Genomic DNA, 17676 nt, shown 5'->3' on the forward strand with positions numbered 1-17676 from the left:
GAGATGCTCTCTGGGCTCCTCAGCCTCTGCACCCTCCCAGTCAAGGATTTGGGGGCAGAGAACAGTCCCTGACTGGGTTGAGCCTTAGGAAAAAGTACTTCTGCCCTCCCACCCACTTTCAGTCAAGAAATAGTTAATAAGCACATACTATGTGCCAGACACTGTTGCTGGAAATACAGCATTAACAAGAGGTTGAGGTGTATAGGGAGGGCTGGGAGTGATGAGTTGTTATGATTTAAGTGAAACTGTCAAGGACGGTCTCAGGTGACAAAGCCTGAAGAAGGTGAGGGAGGAGCTCATTGCAGGCAGTGGGAACAGCATGTACAAAGGCCCTGAGGCAGGAACGTGCAAGTGTGGTTAGGGTACATGGAAGGAGCCCATGTAACTAAAGTAGAGTGAGTCGGGGTGGGGAAGCGGCAGGAGGAATGGGCAGAAAGGTGATGAACAGATCGTGTAGGGCCTTTTGGGCAATGGGGAAGACTGAGAATTTTGTTCTGAGCCAGGGGAGACACATGGACAGTTATCGAGGAGGAATAGGGACTCAGGTGCCCTCTACGTGCTATCAGGGGAGCAAGGGCAGGAGGCTAGGTTGAAAAGGACTGCATTGTTCCCTGCAAAAGAGATAGTAAGGAATGGACTGGGGTGGTGCCAGAGCGGTGATGGGTATAGCTGAACTTTAGACAGATCGTGAAGGTAAGAGTGAACAGAATTTGCTGGTGGATCAGAGGTCGTAAGGTGGTGAGAGCTAAGGTGTTTTGATTAAAGAAAGATTCATTAACACTGATACACCAATATTCTGAATCGTGCCTTTGTTGGGTAGTCCCGGAACTTTGCAACACTGTGGGACAGTGCATCATGGGACAATGTAGAAGGGGCTCTCTTTCCCAAAATGCAAGGAGGTGGCTGTGAAAGGGGAACACAGGGAGATACATGCTCAGACACGGAAGGCCATAGGAGGTGATGGTCTGTATACAAATATAGATACACACAGAATGCCTGGAAAAATCTGAGTGTTTGACGGCTTCAGTTGGCACCCCCAGCAACAATCCCACTGGTGTTTTTCACCACTGCATAGACAGGCACTGTCTCAAGACTCCCAAGTGCCTACGCGAGGGCTTCCAGAACCTGCTGCAGGTCAGGCTTTGGCTGTCTCAGAGGTTAAAAGTATTCTGAACATCAGGACCGCCCCCAGGGGCCATGTGCTACAACTTGAAGAGGAATAGAGAGGTCAGTCGATGAACATACACCTGACTGAGACCCCCATTAGACGAAATGCCCAGCCAGGCCAGGATACCTTACTGGTCCAAGATGCCCACCTGGGCTGAGACTCCTGTAAGGCTGAGATAACCAGCCAGGTTGAGTTGTCCACACACGTTAAAACACCTAGTTGGGTGGAGATACCCAGCCAAGTCAAGATATCCCACCCGGGCTAAGAGGCCTCCCCCCACCCAGGTCAACATGCCTTTCTGGGCCAAGGTATCGACATAGGTGGAGATGCCCACTGGGCCATTATACCCACCTGGGCAGAGATGCCCACTTAGGTCAAGATGTCTGTCTGGGCCTGCCTACCTGGGTCAAGATGCCCACTGGGCTGAGATAGGTATCTGGGTGAAAATGCCCACTTGGAGCAAGACACCCACCAAGGTGGAAATACCTACTGAGCTGAGATGTCCACCTGGGCCCACACTTCTGTTGGCCTGAGTGGTCCTTGCAGGCCGCGACGCCCAGCAGTCCCATAACCCCGGCGCGATTTCCTTGCAGGAAGGAGCAGCAGAAGAACCAGAAGCCCGCCAAGTCGGTGTGGGAGCAGCGGACAAGCGAGATGAGGAAGCAGAACCTTCTGGCCAGCCGGGAGGCGCTCTACAACGAGATGGACCCGGACGAGCGCTGGAAGGCCGCCTACGCCCGCCACCTGCGGCCCGACATGAAGACCCACCTGGACCGGCCGCTGGTGGTCGACCCCCAGGAGAATCGTAACAACAACACCAACAAGAGCCGGGCGGCCGAGCCCACGGTGGACCAGCGCCTCGGGCAGCAGCGAGCCGAGGACTTCCTCAGGAAACAGGCCCGCTACCACGACCGGGCCCGGGACCCCAGCAGCTCCGCGGGCCTGGACACCCGGAGGCCCTGGGCGGGTAGCCAGGAGGCCGAGCTGAGCCGGGAGGGGCCTTACGGCCGCGAGTCGGACCACCACGCCCGGGAGGGCGGCCTGGAGCAGCCGGGGTTCTGGGAGGGCGAGGCGGAGCGGGGCAAGGCGGGCGACCCGCACCGGAGGCACGCGCACCGGCAGGCGGGCAGCCGCGAGAGCCGCAGCGGGTCCCCGCGCACCGGGGCCGACGGAGAGCCCCGCCGGCACCGGGCGCACCGCAGGCCGGGCGACGAGGGCCCGGAGGACAAGGCCGATCGGAGGTCCCGGCACCGCGAGGGCAGCCGGCCGGCCCGGGGCGGCGAGGGCGAGAGCGAGGGCCCAGACGGCGGCGGCGAGCGCAGGCGGCGGCACCGGCATGGCCCTCCCCCGGCGTACGATGCAGACATGCGCCGGGAGGACAAGGAGCGCAGGCACCGCAGGAGGAAGTAAGTGGAAGCGGTGAAAACCAAGGCATGTCTGCTAGCTATCTGACACTCTCCTGAGCCCCTCATTTCAGCTTCTCGCCAACACACAAATATAGACGGCATTGCCATAGCCCATTTCACAGATGGGGAAACTGACAGAGCTGACTTGCCCAAAGTCACACATCTAATAAGTGGCCTTGAACCCAGGTCATCTGGCACCAGAAGCTGCAAACTGTCCTGCCCTTGTATCAGGGAAACTACAAAAACTTTCCTCCAGAATGGTATGGGTCTTCCATATGCTTGCTGTGTCCCTTGCCTTGGGCAAGGGACTCCATGTCTCTGGGCCTCAGTTTTCTCAATCTGTAAAATGGAGATAGTGGTATCTAATTGAGTCATTGCGGGAATCAAATGATGTAGTAGATGCAAAGGGCCTGAAAGCAACCCACACTTAATAAGTGCTTGGGAAATTTAGATCCTTTTAGCTGTTACTGAGTCAATCATTTTTTCACTTTAAATTATTCTGCTGGGGTGGTGGAAAACGGTTGTTGAAAAGCCACTCTGGGTCAGAATTGAAGGAAGAGCAAGGTTCAAGGCTTTTGGAGGCATCTCCCAAGCCAGAACCTCACCCAATCAGAAATGACACCCTTTTTTTTTTTATAACAATGTTCCATAACACTACCTAGAAGACCCTACAGTGATTGTACATTGAGGAACCCAAAAACTTAAATGTTGAAACAGCCAATGATCTTTTATTAATTAGCATCCTCTTCTTTTCTGTCACCTGCCACTAGGACATCATCTTGGTTATTTCTTTTCTTTTTTAAAAAGAAAAAAAGTTTTTCTAAATTTTTATGTTTTATTTTTTCGACATTAGGTATTCTTCTTTTTCTCAAGTTTTGTTGAGATATAATTGTCAGGCAGCATGGTTTAAGTGTTGGGTTTCCCTGGTGGCTCAGATGGTAAAGAATCTGCCTGCAATGTGGGAGACCCAAGTTCTATCCCTGGGTCAGGAAGATTCCCCTGGAGAAGGGAACGGCAACCCACTCCAGTATTTTTGCCTGGAGAATTCACTGAGACTTTCACTTTAATGGTATAAGTGTAAGGAGTATAGCATAATGATTTAATTTACATATGTCAGCACCATATTGGTTTTTAATAATGTGTTTAAACACTTCTGTTATACTCCATATATACTAAGCTAGTACTTCTCAAAATTAAATGTGTACAAGAATCCCCAGGGATCTCGTGAAAATACAGATTCTAAATAAGTAGGTCTCAGATTCAGCCTGAGAGTCTGCATTTCTAAGAAGTCGGTGCTGGTTGGGGGACCACACTTTGAATAATGAGACTCTAGAGAACTGAATGAAGCAATTCTTTTTCTTTTCTTCATATTTATTTATTTGGGCTTCCCTGGTGGCTTGGTTGGTAAAGAATCTGCCTGCAGTGCAGGAGACCCAGGTTTGATCCCTAGATGGGGAAGATCCCCTGGAGAAGGAAATGGCAACCCACTCCAGTGTTCTTGCCTGGGAAATCCCCTGGACAGAGAACCCTGATGGACTACAGTTCATGGGTTCCCAAACAATTGGACTCAACTTCGTGACTAAACCACCACCTTTTATTTATTTGGCTGTGGTCAGGGCAGGGGTGATGGTGGAGGGGAATATTCTGTTGCAGTTAGCCGGCTTCTCTCTAGTTGTGGCACACGGGCTCCAGAGTGCTCAGGTTCAGTACTTGCCACGCACCAGCTTAGTTGCCCCGTGGCATGTGGGATCTTAGTTCCTCAACCAGAGATGGAACCCACATCCCCTGCATTAGAAGGTGGATTCTTTTTTTTTTTTTTTCTCTAAATATTATGTTCAATTTCAGTTTGTCAGTTTTATTTGTTTTTATCTTTGTGCTACACAGCATGTGGGCTCTTTTTTTTTTTTTAATTAATTTATTTATTTGGTTGCACTGAGTCTTAGCTGAGGCATGTGGGATCTAGTTCCCCGGCCAGGGATCGAACCCGGGCCCCATGCATTGGGAGCCCAGAGTTTTAGCCACTGGACTACCAGGGACGTCCCCCAGAAGGTGGATTCTTAACCAATGGACTGCCAGGGAAGTCCCCCAGAGTGAAGCAGTTCTGATGCAGGCACCTACAGAATCACCATGAATGCGATAGGTGCAAATGTCAGCTGCCTCAGGGTGCCAACAATTCAGATGACATGAGGGAGTTATCATGAGTGTTGAGATGTTCCAAAATGGTGAAGTTCCGTGTGACTTAGTTTACTCTTCTTCAGTTTGTTTAATACTTGCATTCCAGGAAGATGCAATGAGTATTTAAAATATGCAACAGGACTTCCCTGGCGGTTCAGTGATTGAGAACCCAAGTTTCCACTGCAGGGGGAAGAGGTTCCATCCCTGGTCAGGGAACTAAGATTCCCCCATGCCACACAGTGTGGCCAAAAAAAAAACCAAAAAACAAAACTTTATGCTGATCTGTAAAACAGATTTAGGTTAAAACTAAACGCTGAAGGACTTCCTGGTGGTCCAGGGTCCAGTGGCTAAGACTCTGTGTTCCCAATGCAGGGGGCCTGGGTTCGCTCCCTTGTAGGGGAACTAGATCCCACATGCTGCAACTGAGAGTTCGCATACCACAACTAAAGATCCCACATGCCTCAACTGAGATCTGGCAGCCAAATAAACAAATGAATTTTAAAAAAACCTAAAGGTTCAGATCATTACAAGCAGATCTTTCACCTGTGTGAGGGACATTAGAAAGTCGTGAAGGAAAAAGAATAATTCTTCCCCAGTGAGACTGCCTTGCACATGGTAAAATGTTTATACACCTGCCTCCCATTTCCTAAATGCTCACAGTGCCCCCTAATTATTATGGTGTTAGTTCGCCGCATAGCTCCACAACAGCCCTCTGAAAATCCTTTGTTTCCCAGAAGGGAATAGTGTTCTAGGCTAAGGACAATATATGCAAAGTCCCCAAGATAGGACAGAAGGAGGCAAGTCTGCAGTTTGGAAGGTAAGGGAAGAGTGGAGGAAATTGAAGGGACAATAATAGGTCAGTAGAATCTTGAGACCTCCCCGGGAAAGGGGAGGCCCCTGAGGGGGATTTAGGTGGAATAAAGTCTAGCACAGGACTCCATGACTAAAACCTGGAGAAGGAAGTGGCAACCTGTCCACTATTCTTGCCCAGAAAATTCCATGGACAGAGGAGCCTGGCAGGCCACAGTCCATGAGGTCACAAAGAGTCAGACACGACTGAGCACATACACACCATATTAAGAACCAATGGATCACTGGTGCTATTAATATGACTAATATTCCTGTTGTTATTGTCCTTATATTTATACCTCCTCCTATCATTGAAGGAGGCAGAATGACAAGGATAGAAAGGCGACACAGCCTGGTGGTGAAGGGCAAGGGCTCTGGAGCCAAGAGGTCACACTCCTGCCCCATTGCTTGCTAGCTGTGTGACTTTCAGCATGTTACTTCCCCTCTCTGGGCCTCCATTTCCTCATCTGTAAAATGGGGATAAGAATGGTACCCACTGGGACTTCTCTCGTGGTCCAGTGGTTAAGACTCTGTGCTTCCACTGCAGGGGGTAAGAGTTCGATCTCTGGTCAGGGAACTGAGATTCCACATGCCTTGTGGAATAAACAAATTATATTTTAAAAATGGTACCTACCTCCTAGCATGGATATAAAGTTCAAATGAGTTAATACTTGTAAAATGCTTTAAATAGTGCCTGGCGTATAATCCGTGTTCAGGAAATATTAGCTCTTATTAGTATGAATATGATTATTCAATACTCAAATGTTAACTGTTTTTAGTAGTAGCACTAGTAATAAGCATTCAATAACTTTTAGCTCTTTCTATTGTTATATTGTCATTACTATTAAGACGCTTGCATCAATTGACATAAAAACCAACTTTAAATCCATAGCCTTTAGATTGTCCACTCAAACTGCCTCTTTTTACAGATGGGGAAACTGAGGCCCAGGAAGGGAAAGATGTTCCCAAAGAGGGCAACTGGCCGATAGTAGAAGTGTGATAAGAACCTAGCTTTCCTGAACCCCACATGTGGCCCTTGCTCCCCCTTCTCTCCAAAGTACTTCCCCACGTCTACCCCCAAATCCACACCAGGACTCTGCTCACTTCTTTATTAATAGATGTGTCAAATGCCCTGGCCAGGAGAGGCGTTATTCATTTGGCTGGTAAAAAAGGTTCTAATGCTCACTAGAAATAAAACTTCATAAAGATTCAGGCACTTTTAAAGAGGAAAAAAAAAAAAAAGAAAAGCCATTCATCTGCTTGAAGGAAAAAAAAAAAGAGGGACTTGCCTGGTGGTCCAGTGGTTTAGACTCCACGCTTCCACTACAGGGGGCACGGGTTCCATCCCTGATCAGGGGAACTAAGATTCCATATGCCATGCAGTGCAGCCAAAAAAAAAAAAAAAATCCACATATAGCATTTAGAACAATGCGTGGTAGAGAATAAGGTCTCAACGATCTTAGCTAATATTATCCCACAGGCCACATGGCATGACCAAAAAAAATAAGAGTGGCGAAGATAAAATTTTATTCAAGGACATAGCATACTAAAGAGACATTTCAGTTCTATATTATGACAAAGCCAGTGACCCCAACAGTCCTGCCTCATGCATTTCTGCTCTTGTCATTCCTTAGTCTTTCCCCAGACATCCTGTGTTTTTGATTCTCTAGAGCATTGACAATAAGTACAATTGTTTTCTTTCTGTTGCCCCAGCCTTCCCCCAACCCCACATTTCTACTTTCATCTCTAACCCTTCAGCTTTAAATGTCCCCCTCCCCTGAAACTTTAACTGGCTTACCCCAGTGAAAAGTGAGTGGGGCACATTCTATTTTGTATGATTAAACAGTTGCTGGTCCCCAATTCCTCGTACCAGGCAGCTGAGCCCAGTATCACCCCAGGACCACCAAAATGCAAATGGATCTTTCTCTGAATCGCTGCAAAAATCTGTGGATTGCAGGGCATCCACCACTCCCTGATCACCAGGCAGTGCCTCCTGCTTGATTTGGCTGAGCCAGAGGACATTTTGCCAAGACCTGTACCACCCGAGAATTAATATCTCAGCTATTTGCATACTAGTTCCACCTGCTCCCATCACCATGACAACCTACTTCCCAAAAGGAGCGAGAAGAGAGAGACTGGACTTCTGAGCCTCACAGTTGATCCTTCATGGGATGGGGTGAAAGGAGGGGCTCCGTCTTTTAATACTGATTCTTATAGTATCCCCAATTTGCTTTGGCCAATCTCCTCAGCACCTCTATCCCATGCACCCCAAGTCATCCCTTGCCCCTGTGGTCTTCACTGAATGGCTCTGTAGCTTAAGAGCTGTAGGACCAGAGTCCAGCCCAGCCTTTTCCCAGCTGGGTAACACCATGCCTTTACCTCTCTGGGCTTCATCTTCCTCATCTGTAAAATGAGCCTACTCCTAATAGCAGCATCTCATAGTGGCTGTCATGGGGATTCCATGAGTTAATAGGTGCACGTCCTAAGGACAGGAGAGCACAAGGAAGCAGGACCATCCATCCTCTTGATCTAGGGACTTGAGTATGTCCCAGGCAAGCTGTCCGTAATCCTTAGCAACCAGATGCTGAAGTGATTAGCTGGCAACGGGATGCGGGCGTCATGCAATCAGCTGCCTATTCCAGGCAGATGATGGCAGATCCCCAAGAGGGAAGGGGGAAGGGGCCTGACTTCAAAGTTTCTGCCCCTTTTGAGTTCTCCTTGGAGACACTTGGAAATAAAACATCCTGGAGACTGATATTAGGCCTCTGCAGGCTGAGCTTGTTAAAACTCCATGGCAAGCAGAGCCAAAGAAGAACAAAAACAAGGGAAAACAAAGACCCTCAGATCCCCCCTTCATCTGAACAAGGGGCTCTTGGTCCCAAGCATGAGGCTGTCCCTTTAGCAAAAGGCACGCTGTGGTCTCAGCTGCCATGTTATTTAGTACAGTCTCTCTAGGTGGTGACCAAAGGATTCAGATTCTCTTTGAAATGATAACTTCACTGAGCCCGCTTTTGGGTAGAGCTCTACTTAAAACAATACATAAAATGATGAGGAAATATCCCCAACCAGCTTTTCAACTGATGCACAACTTCTAAAAAGGTACCAGGAGGGGATTAGCATTAGCAACCTCTTTGTGGGCTGTGGAAGAGGTTGAGGAAATATTGGTTTAAGATTTATTTCATTTAATCCACACCATCAGAGCTGATGCTCAGTGTCCAGGGATCAGCGTCAGTTTCCCAGGGCGGCTGGCAGTCCTCGGTATTTGCGATCCCTCGGCTGATAGAAGGATCACTCCAGTCTCTGACTTCATCTTCACGCTGTCCTCCCCTCTCTGTGTGTTTCTCCCCTTGTCTTCTAAGGATGCTTGCCATTAGATTTAGGGTTCACCCTCATCCCTGATGATCTCAAGATCCGTAATTACATCTGCAAAGACCCTCTGTCCAGAAGATGGGTACGGGGAACTTCCCTGGTGGTCCAGTGGTTAAGACTCCGCCTGCCAATGCAGGGGACACGGGTTCGATCCTTGGTCCTGGAAGATCCCACATGCCGCAGAGCAACTAAGCCCGTGTGCCATGACTATTGAGCCCGAACGCTCCATAGCCTGCGCTCCGCAACAAGAGAAGTCAGCACTGCAATGAGAAGCCTGCACATCACAACTAAAGAGAAGCCTCCACTCGCTGCAGCCAGAGGAAGCCTGCCCACAGCAACAAAGACCCAGCGCAGACAAAAATTAAAGCATAAAAAAAAAGATGAGGAAACTGAGGCTCAGAGAGGTTACTCAAACTACAGAGGGTCACACAGCTAGTAAAATGGCCTTGGTGAGACCCAAAGCCAAATCAGTCAGCCTTCTGAAGTGTCAGCCTAGCACCTGCAAGTGAGGAATTTGCCTGGGCCTGTCCTTCTCCCTGTGAGGCCTCAGAGACACGAACCCCAAAGTAAATTACCTCGTCTTTCTTCTGCTTGGTTAAAAACACACATGGACTTTTGCAAGTTAAAATCTAAAATTAAAACAAGGAAGATGGGACTGGTGGTTTAGCCAGTGGAAAGACCTCTGGGGGACGTCAGCTTTTTTTTATGAGTTTTTAAATTTTTAAATGGAGGATAATTGCTTTATTTTTTATTGACACATAGATGATTTACAGAGGCTGACTTTTTTTAATTGTTTAAGTGATAGATAGATTCAGGGTTCCAGATTGGGCCTTGAGAACCAAACCCATGTTGTCCAGGGGCCTTGGTTCCTGTGATTGCATCTAATCTCCCAGGTGTTCCATGAACGGATACAATCTGAGGACTGTCTTTTGCTCGCTTCTGGTCTATTGAGTGAGTGTGTGATGGAGATAGCCTGACAAAACCATTTTCTAGTATACCTGACTCAAGCTTCTTTGGGCCTCAGTTTCCTCATCTCTGTAATGGACACAGTAACCATTTGGGCCTCGTAAGCTTGCTGCAGAAGTTAATGAGTTGAAATGGAAGAGAGGGTGGCCCACTCTCTTGGTGGTTACAGAGAGTGTGTCAAAGATTTCCCTGCATCCAGCGACTGTGGGCTGAACCCCCTGGGAGATCTCAGACTGCTTAGTAAGAGAGCTGCAGTATCAGGTTAGGGTTAGCATGGCTGCGGGAGCCACGTGGTCTGGGTCCAAGCTGCGTCTGCCACCAACTAACTGTGTCCTGGGGCAGGGCCCTTCCTGTCTCTGGGCCTTGGTTTCCTCATCTGAAAATGGGGATAACAATACTACCCGCTCCCTGTGGTTTTTTTTGAAGATGAGCTGACATGTGTCATGTCTGGCACACAGCAAGTACTGAGTGAGTGTGAGCTCTTGGGAGGAGCCATGGAGCGCATGGGGTGCAGAATTGGGGGTTGCCTTTCAGAAGAGCCAGAGGGAGGGCCTCCCCTGGTGGTTCAGTGGTTAAGGCAGCACTTCCACTGTAGGGGTTGCGGGTTTGATCCCTGGTCAGAGAACTAAGATCCCATATGCCACGTGATGGGGCCAAAAAAAAAAAAAACTGTAGGCATTTCCACTACTAAAGAGGTGGTGTCTGTGGGTCTGCTTTAGCCACCCCTGGAAGCAGTGTGTGTCCTTATCCTGCCAAGGCGCTAATGGGAGACACACAGACAGGAGCAGGAGGGTTTGGGTTGGAGAGATGTAGGCTCTGGCAGAAAGTTCTTTTCCGCTCTGATTGCTCCATAAAGGAGTAGCCTCATCTCCTAGGAAGTAGCCCTTCTGGCAGGAGAAACCCCACACTGAAACCTGCAAGGGTGGGCACTTACATTCCCATGGGGTTTTTTGTGTTGTTTTCTGCACCTCATGACATGTGAGATCTTAGTTCCACAACCAAGGATTAAACTCACATCCCCTGCACTGGAAGTGCAGAGCCTTAACCACTGGACCACCAGGGAAGTCCCCCCCCCAACCATGGCATCTTGATCCCTAACAAGAATGGACCGGGCACAGGAGAATTTCAGAACACAGCCCCTCGATGGCCAGTGTTACATGGTGGAATCTTAGGCAGGATCCAGACATGTCCCCTGTATGTTCTAACTCACTCACGGGTTCTTTTTTGTCGGCCTGCCTGCTGCAGAGAGAACCAGGGCTCCGGGGTCCCGGTGTCGGGCCCCAACCTGTCGACCACGCGGCCGATCCAGCAGGACCTGGGCCGCCAAGACCCCCCGCTGGCCGAGGATATCGACAACATGAAGAACAACAAACTGGCCACCGCGGAGTCAGCCAGTCCCCACGACAGCCTCAGCCACGCCGGCCTGCCCCAGAGCCCGGCCAAGATGGGGAACAGCACGGACCCTGGCCCCACGCCGGCCCCCACCACCGCAGCCACCAACCCTCAGAACGCCGTCAGCCGCCGGACAGCCAACAACCCGGGGAACCCGTCCAACCCCGGCCCCCCCAAGACCCCTGAGAACAGCCTTATCGTCACCAACCCCAGCAGCACCCAGGCCAACTCAGCTAAGACTGCCAGGAAACCTGACCACACCACGGTGGACATCCCCCCGGCCTGCCCACCCCCACTCAACCACACCGTCGTCCAAGGTACGAGCCCCAGTCTCACACACCCCTGGGCAGGGGAGCCGGCCTCCTGGGCTTCCTCCCCAGAGGCGCAGCTAAGGGACTCCAGACAGTGACTCCACCTCTCTGGCCTCAATTGCTTCCTCTGGAAAATGGGTAGAGATGTAGTTCCTGCCCCCACAGGAGCTGCTAGGAGAATTAAATGATATGATGCCTGGCAAGTATTCAACAGGTTAGCAAATTTTCCTGCATCCCAGATTCCCACAGGGGAGCCAGGAAGCCCCCGTATCTGAGGGGTCAGCACATTTCTGTGATGGAAATTTGGGGGGAGTGAGATAATTCTCTAGGCCAGTGCCATCCAAAAGAAATGTGATGCAGGCCACCTGTGTAATTTTTTATTTTTCACCCGTGTAATTTTAAACTTTCTGGTAGCCATGTTAAAAAAGAGAAGGGAGGAAAGAGAGGAAGTGGGGGGGAAGAAGGAAGAAAGACATAAGTGATTTAAAACATAAAAAGAGGAACTTCCCTGCCAGTCCAGCAGTTAAGACCCTGCCTTCCAAGGCAGGAGGCGGGGGTTCCATCCCTGGTCAGGGAACTGAGGTCCCACATGCCGCAGGGTGTGACCAAAAAGTTTAAAAAATAAAAAGAAACACATGAACTGAACTTTAATAATAAATTGTATTTAACCCAAAATGCTACTGATTTATATCCCAAATGTTAACATTCCCATGTGTCATCAATGCTTTTTAAATTATTATTACATATATTTACATTCTTTTTCTCCTACTTGGTCTTGAGAATCTAGCATGTTTCATACTGCATACCGCAGTTTGGACTAGCCACATTTCAAATGCTGGACAGTGCAGGTCTAGGACCTTGAGGAATTGGCTATTTTTGCCTCTTCCCAAAACCTCCCACATGTAATATCACGATCCAAGAAACACTGAAAATTTGGAACTTATCCCCTGGGTTTATTATTTTTAAGATGATAGCAGTAGCCCAGTTCTATGCAAGAGCGGTCCATAAGTTTACCCTGTAAATCCTTGCCACAGTCATATAAGGTAAAGCTTGTCATTGTGCCCATTTCACAGATGAAAAAACTGAGGCTCAGTAAGGCTCAGCCTATCCATAGACCCATAGTGCAACTAGGCTGCGGGATCAATGCCCAGGAGGGTGGTGCCTTGCCTCAGTCAGGAGAGGGGTGTTAATGGGGGGAATCCTGCATTTTGACTATGGGAGGGGCTCGGTATTCCCATCTGTAAAGTGGGGCTTTGGGGACTCACCCTGCCTGCCTCCAAGTGATAGTATGAAGGTCATCAGGGACTGAGGACAGGTCTGTATTCATATCCGGTAAAGGTCACAGCAGTCTCAAGGCTGTAGAGTGATTGAGAGCAAGCCCTCTGGGGCCAGGCTGCCCAGGTTCAACTTACAGCTTTGCCATATCCCAGCCGTGTGACCTTAGGCAAGTCTCTTCACCTCTCTGTGCCTCAGTTTCCTCATCTGTAAAGTGGGGATCATAAAGTACCAACTTTATAGGGTCCTCATAGGGTCAAGTGAGGATTCAATGGCATAATACGGTGCCTGGCACATAGTAGACACTTTGTGTCAGCTGCTTATTGCCTGCTTTGGGAATTAGGCAGGAGATCAGAGGTGGGAAACCCTGGAGGGAGCCCTGTGTTGGTTCTTGTCCCAACAGTGAACAAAAACGCCAACCCAGACCCACTGCCAAAAAAGGAGGAAGAGAAGAAAGAGGAGGAGGAAGACGACCCCGGGGAAGATGGCCCCAAGCCCATGCCCCCCTACAGCTCCATGTTTATCCTCTCTACGACCAACCCGTGAGTATGGCCCATGGCCAGGGCAGGGGGCCCAGGGCTCCCACTGGGGCAGTGAAAGTCAGGCCAGAGGGCAGACCCAGACAGAGGGTAATGGGGGAGAGTTGCCTCTAAGACCATTAGTCCATGGAGAACTTTTGAGCAATTAAAAAATGATGTCCCTTTCTTAAGTTGTATAAGATAGAAACTTATCATAAAGTACTTATTTCAAAAAACTGATTCCAACTGCTTTGTTGGAAAAGACCCCCTCCTGCCATCAGCTAGAAAACCATTATCATAAATACCCAAATCTACACTGTGCTGTGAGAGGTGTCCTGTAGAAATGGCTGCTTTGTGCAGTGCACAACATTTACAACTGTACATGACAGCCCTGTTTCCTGAACTCTGCTCCTAACTTCTGCTCCATGAGGGTTTAGGTTCTGGGTAGATGGTCTTTGAGTTCCATGGCCCTTTGTCTTGGGAGGGCCTTGAGGAGGCCAGGTTATTTAGGGGAGAAATTTACCCCATCTATGTCTTGCTGGCTCAAAGGTTGTTTTAGAATAGCACTTTTCCAAAGGGTGTTTCTTGAAACTCTGGTCCCTCAAAATGCTTCTTGACACCAAGAAGAATCATGTCAAATAAGCCGCAGAGGAAATGGCTTTCTCTAACCAGCCTCTCAGAGACTCAGCCTGTGTGTTTACTTTTTTATTTGGTTGCCATTCTCTATTTTAATAAATAAATTCTTACGTGGCACTCAGCACCAGACATGGTTCTGAATGCTTTACAAATAAAAAAACTTTCACACAATAACCCTATAGGGGTTGGTACTCTGCTTATCCCCATTTGACAGATGAAGAAACTGAGGTCCAGAGAGGTAAAATCAAACAGCAAGCGAGTGGGAGAGCCCAGACAGACTGAATCCAAAATCCCTATTCTTAGCTACTCAGCCCTGCCGCCATTCATACGGTCTCGTGATATTTTTATCATTATTAGTCCACTGAAGTTAATTATCTCATTGTCTCATTAGTGTATTAAAGGCACTGATAAGGCCTGCAACTCATAATTTAAGTAACTAACTTTTTGGAGCCCCTACCATGTACCAGGCATATATTAACTCTTTTGATCCTCACATTCTTATTATTTAGACACTATTATTATGGTCGTTTCACTGATGAGGACTCTGAGGTACAATAACTTGCCTAAGGTCACTCAGCTCATTAAAAAAACAAAAAGAAAGAAATCGACTTAACCCAGAATTTCCCAGTTTGGTTTGACTATATGATATTTTATGCATAAAAAGCTTTTTCATCTCCTACAGATTCAAGGACAGTATTTCAACTCAGTCTGTGAGTTAAGATATTCCAGGAGGGTGGTTTGGAAGTGATAGGAACTTACAAATAGAGATGGGAATTATCATCCTCTGCGGAGGGCTCCCCTGCCCCAAAAGGGCCCTCAGGGGTAGGAGCTTGATACTCTATTGGGTGTGGTGGGAGTCAGAGATCTCAGACAGTGGTAAGTGATATCAGGAGATGCAGAACAAAAGGGCTCAAGAGCCTGTTGTCTGAGTGGACCTCCGCACGTCTGCCTCTCCTCAACAGCCTTCGCCGCCTGTGCCACTACATCCTGAACCTACGCTACTTTGAGATGTGCATCCTCATGGTCATCGCCATGAGCAGCATCGCCCTGGCGGCCGAGGATCCTGTTCAGCCCAATGCACCACGAAACAACGTGAGTCTCACCCAGCAGGCTCCTTCCCAGCCCCGCTCCTCCGTCACTTTCTCCTGCCTCGTAAAAAGCTGATAGCTGGGGTGGAAGGAATGTTAGGGTCACCCCTGGGCACAGCCCCCGTGGCCACTGGTTGGGAGGGGAGGCTCTGATTCTGGTCTTGATGAAGGGTGTTCCTTGAGACAGTGGTTCTGTGTGCCTGGTGGGGAAGAGATGGCCCAAGAGTGGCTGGGGCTGAAAACTGCTGGAATCTCCGGTGAGGAGAGTGAGGCTGGCAGGATGTGGAAGGGCTCTGCATGGATTGTGGGGGAGTCCGAAGGCAGAGGGTGCTCCAGCAGGATCCCCTGTGCAGCCAGGTCTCACCAAACAGACTTTTTCATTCTGACTTGAAGTTTTGAAAGAAAGGATTGTTTTGACTCAGAAAAGTGAAAGTGTTGGTCTCTCAGAGGTGTCCAACTCTTTGCTACCCCATGGACTGTAACCTGCCAGGTTCCTCTGTTCATGGGATTCTCCCAGGCAAGAATACTGGAGTGGGTTGCCAGTCCCTTCTCCAGGGGATCTTCCTGAACCAGGGATCGAATCCAGGTTTCCTGCATTGCAGGCAGGTTCTTTACCATCTGAGCCACCAGGGAAGCCCTTTGACTCAGTCACAACCTAAACTTTTAGTTAGGCACAGCCTAAACTTTGAGATTTTAGAGGGCTGCTGCTGCTGCTGCTAAGTCGCTTCAGTCGTGTCCGACTCTGTGCGACCCCATAGACGATAGCCCACCCAGGCTCCCCCGTCCCTGGGATTCTCCAGGCAAGAATACTGGAGTGGGTTGCCATTTCCTTCTCCAATGCATGAAAGTGAAAAGTGAAAGTGAAGTCGCTCAGTCAGACACGACCCCATGGACTGCAGCCTACCAGGCTCCTCCATCCATGGGATTTTCCAGGCAAGAGTACTGGAGTGAGTTGCCATTGCCTTCTCTGTTTAGAGGGCTAAGAGAGCTAAAAAACTCTCCTTTTAGGGACCCAGGGTCTGCTAACAGCCCCTGTCCACTGAGCACTTGCCGTGTTTCAGGCACAACCCCAGATGCTACGGGTATCCCCATTGGACAGATGAAGAAACTGAGGCTCAGAGAGGTTAAGTGACCTGTCTGGGGTCACACAGCAGAATTCCAATTCTGCCCGCCCTAGATCTCCCAACGCTTCCCTCAACTGTCTCCGTTTACCAAGCACTTACTGTGTGCTTGTCCCCGCTTGAGTCCTGCCGAGCGAAAATGAGTGGGGTTGAGAGGAGAAACCAAGGCACCAGCAGGCCAGAAGCGACAGAGCCTGGACTGATGGCTGTACCATCTTCCCAGCTCCCTTCTCTACCCCCATCACCCCCCACACATAGGAACCATTTTCCACTGGGAGCCAGGCCTGCCGCCCTCGCTAAGTAGGTTAGGAGCCTTGGCGAGGCTGGCAAGTCCCATAAATCAAGCCCGTCTGCAGCTTACTTTGCACTTTCCCTGCCTTCACAGGCCTGGCAAGCCCCTTGGGGACCTGATAGGGGAGATGGAAGGAAATAATTAGAACAAGGCTCCCAGAGGAACCTGGTACCAGGGCAGGGCTGAGGCTGCACTCTGTTATCTCCTGCTGCCCGCTTCCCCCACCCACCAGGACCCAGGGAGCCCAGGCTTGGGGAGGGGGTGTCCCGAGAGAGGTCAGCAAACCCCCTGTTGACTCTAGGAGACTGGAGCAGGCTTCATCTCTGACAGGGAGAGGATGGGCATGGGGGGTCCAGGGGAACCCCTGAGCTCCTGGGGCTGTAGAGAACCCTGACAGGTCTAGGAGCAGCCCCCCGTGGAACATTTGCAAAGCTCTGGCTCCCCCACCCCACCCCATCACTCCATCTCCCAGTTGAATCATCTCTCCCCAAAGCCCTCCCTCTTCTGGGCTTCCCTGGTGGTCCAGGGGATAAGACCCCACACTTCCATTGCAGGGGGTGTGGGTTTGATCCATGGAGAGCTAAGATCCCACATGCCCCGTGGCACAACCAAAAAAAATTTTTAAAGCCCTGCCCTTTCAAGTGCATGGTTGGCCCCTTATTGGCAGCTGACACCCTGGGACCCCTCCACAAGTTCTGTTCATTAGCTGGTCTGGAACAGGCCTCAGAAAAATGAACAGAACACATACAATCCATTCATTTATCAAGGATTTTAAAGTGCACACACCCATGTAAGCACCACCCAAGGCAAGAAGTATTAATAGAACAAAACAGACCTCAACCACAGGCCCCTCTTCGATTCCTCCTTCCCTGTGAAGCTGGGTTCACAAGCAGGAACAAGGTCTGCAGACATGTTCAGGCGTCATGAGCTGGAGCAGGCAGGGGTGTTGCTACTAGCATCAAGAGGGTAGGGATCAGGGACACTGTTCATCCCCCTGCAGTACACAGGGAAGCCCCACCACAGAATAATCTGACCCCTACTGTCAACAGTATTTAAAAAACCCTACCCTAAAGGTATCCCAACCCTCACTTCTGGAAAGAGCATTTCTTA

General features: G+C 49.5%; 1 protein-coding gene across 10 annotated transcripts in view; it reads left to right on the forward strand.

Annotated features, from left to right (window-relative positions):
• CACNA1A (calcium voltage-gated channel subunit alpha1 A) overlaps positions 1-17676 on the forward strand; it is a 349330-nt gene that overhangs the window by 263294 nt on the left and 68360 nt on the right. For all 10 annotated transcript variants that reach the window (XM_043911288.1, XM_043911287.1, XM_043911278.1 and 7 more), the window contains exons 20-23: positions 1762-2574; positions 11179-11642; positions 13315-13453; positions 15028-15157. In XM_043911288.1, coding sequence (XP_043767223.1) covers positions 1762-2574; positions 11179-11642; positions 13315-13453; positions 15028-15157 — 1546 coding nt within the window. The remainder of the gene's footprint in view (positions 1-1761; positions 2575-11178; positions 11643-13314; positions 13454-15027; positions 15158-17676) is intronic.

This window comes from Cervus elaphus, chromosome 9 (assembly GCF_910594005.1).
Source record: "Cervus elaphus chromosome 9, mCerEla1.1, whole genome shotgun sequence".
NCBI classification, from domain to species: domain Eukaryota; kingdom Metazoa; phylum Chordata; class Mammalia; order Artiodactyla; family Cervidae; genus Cervus; species Cervus elaphus.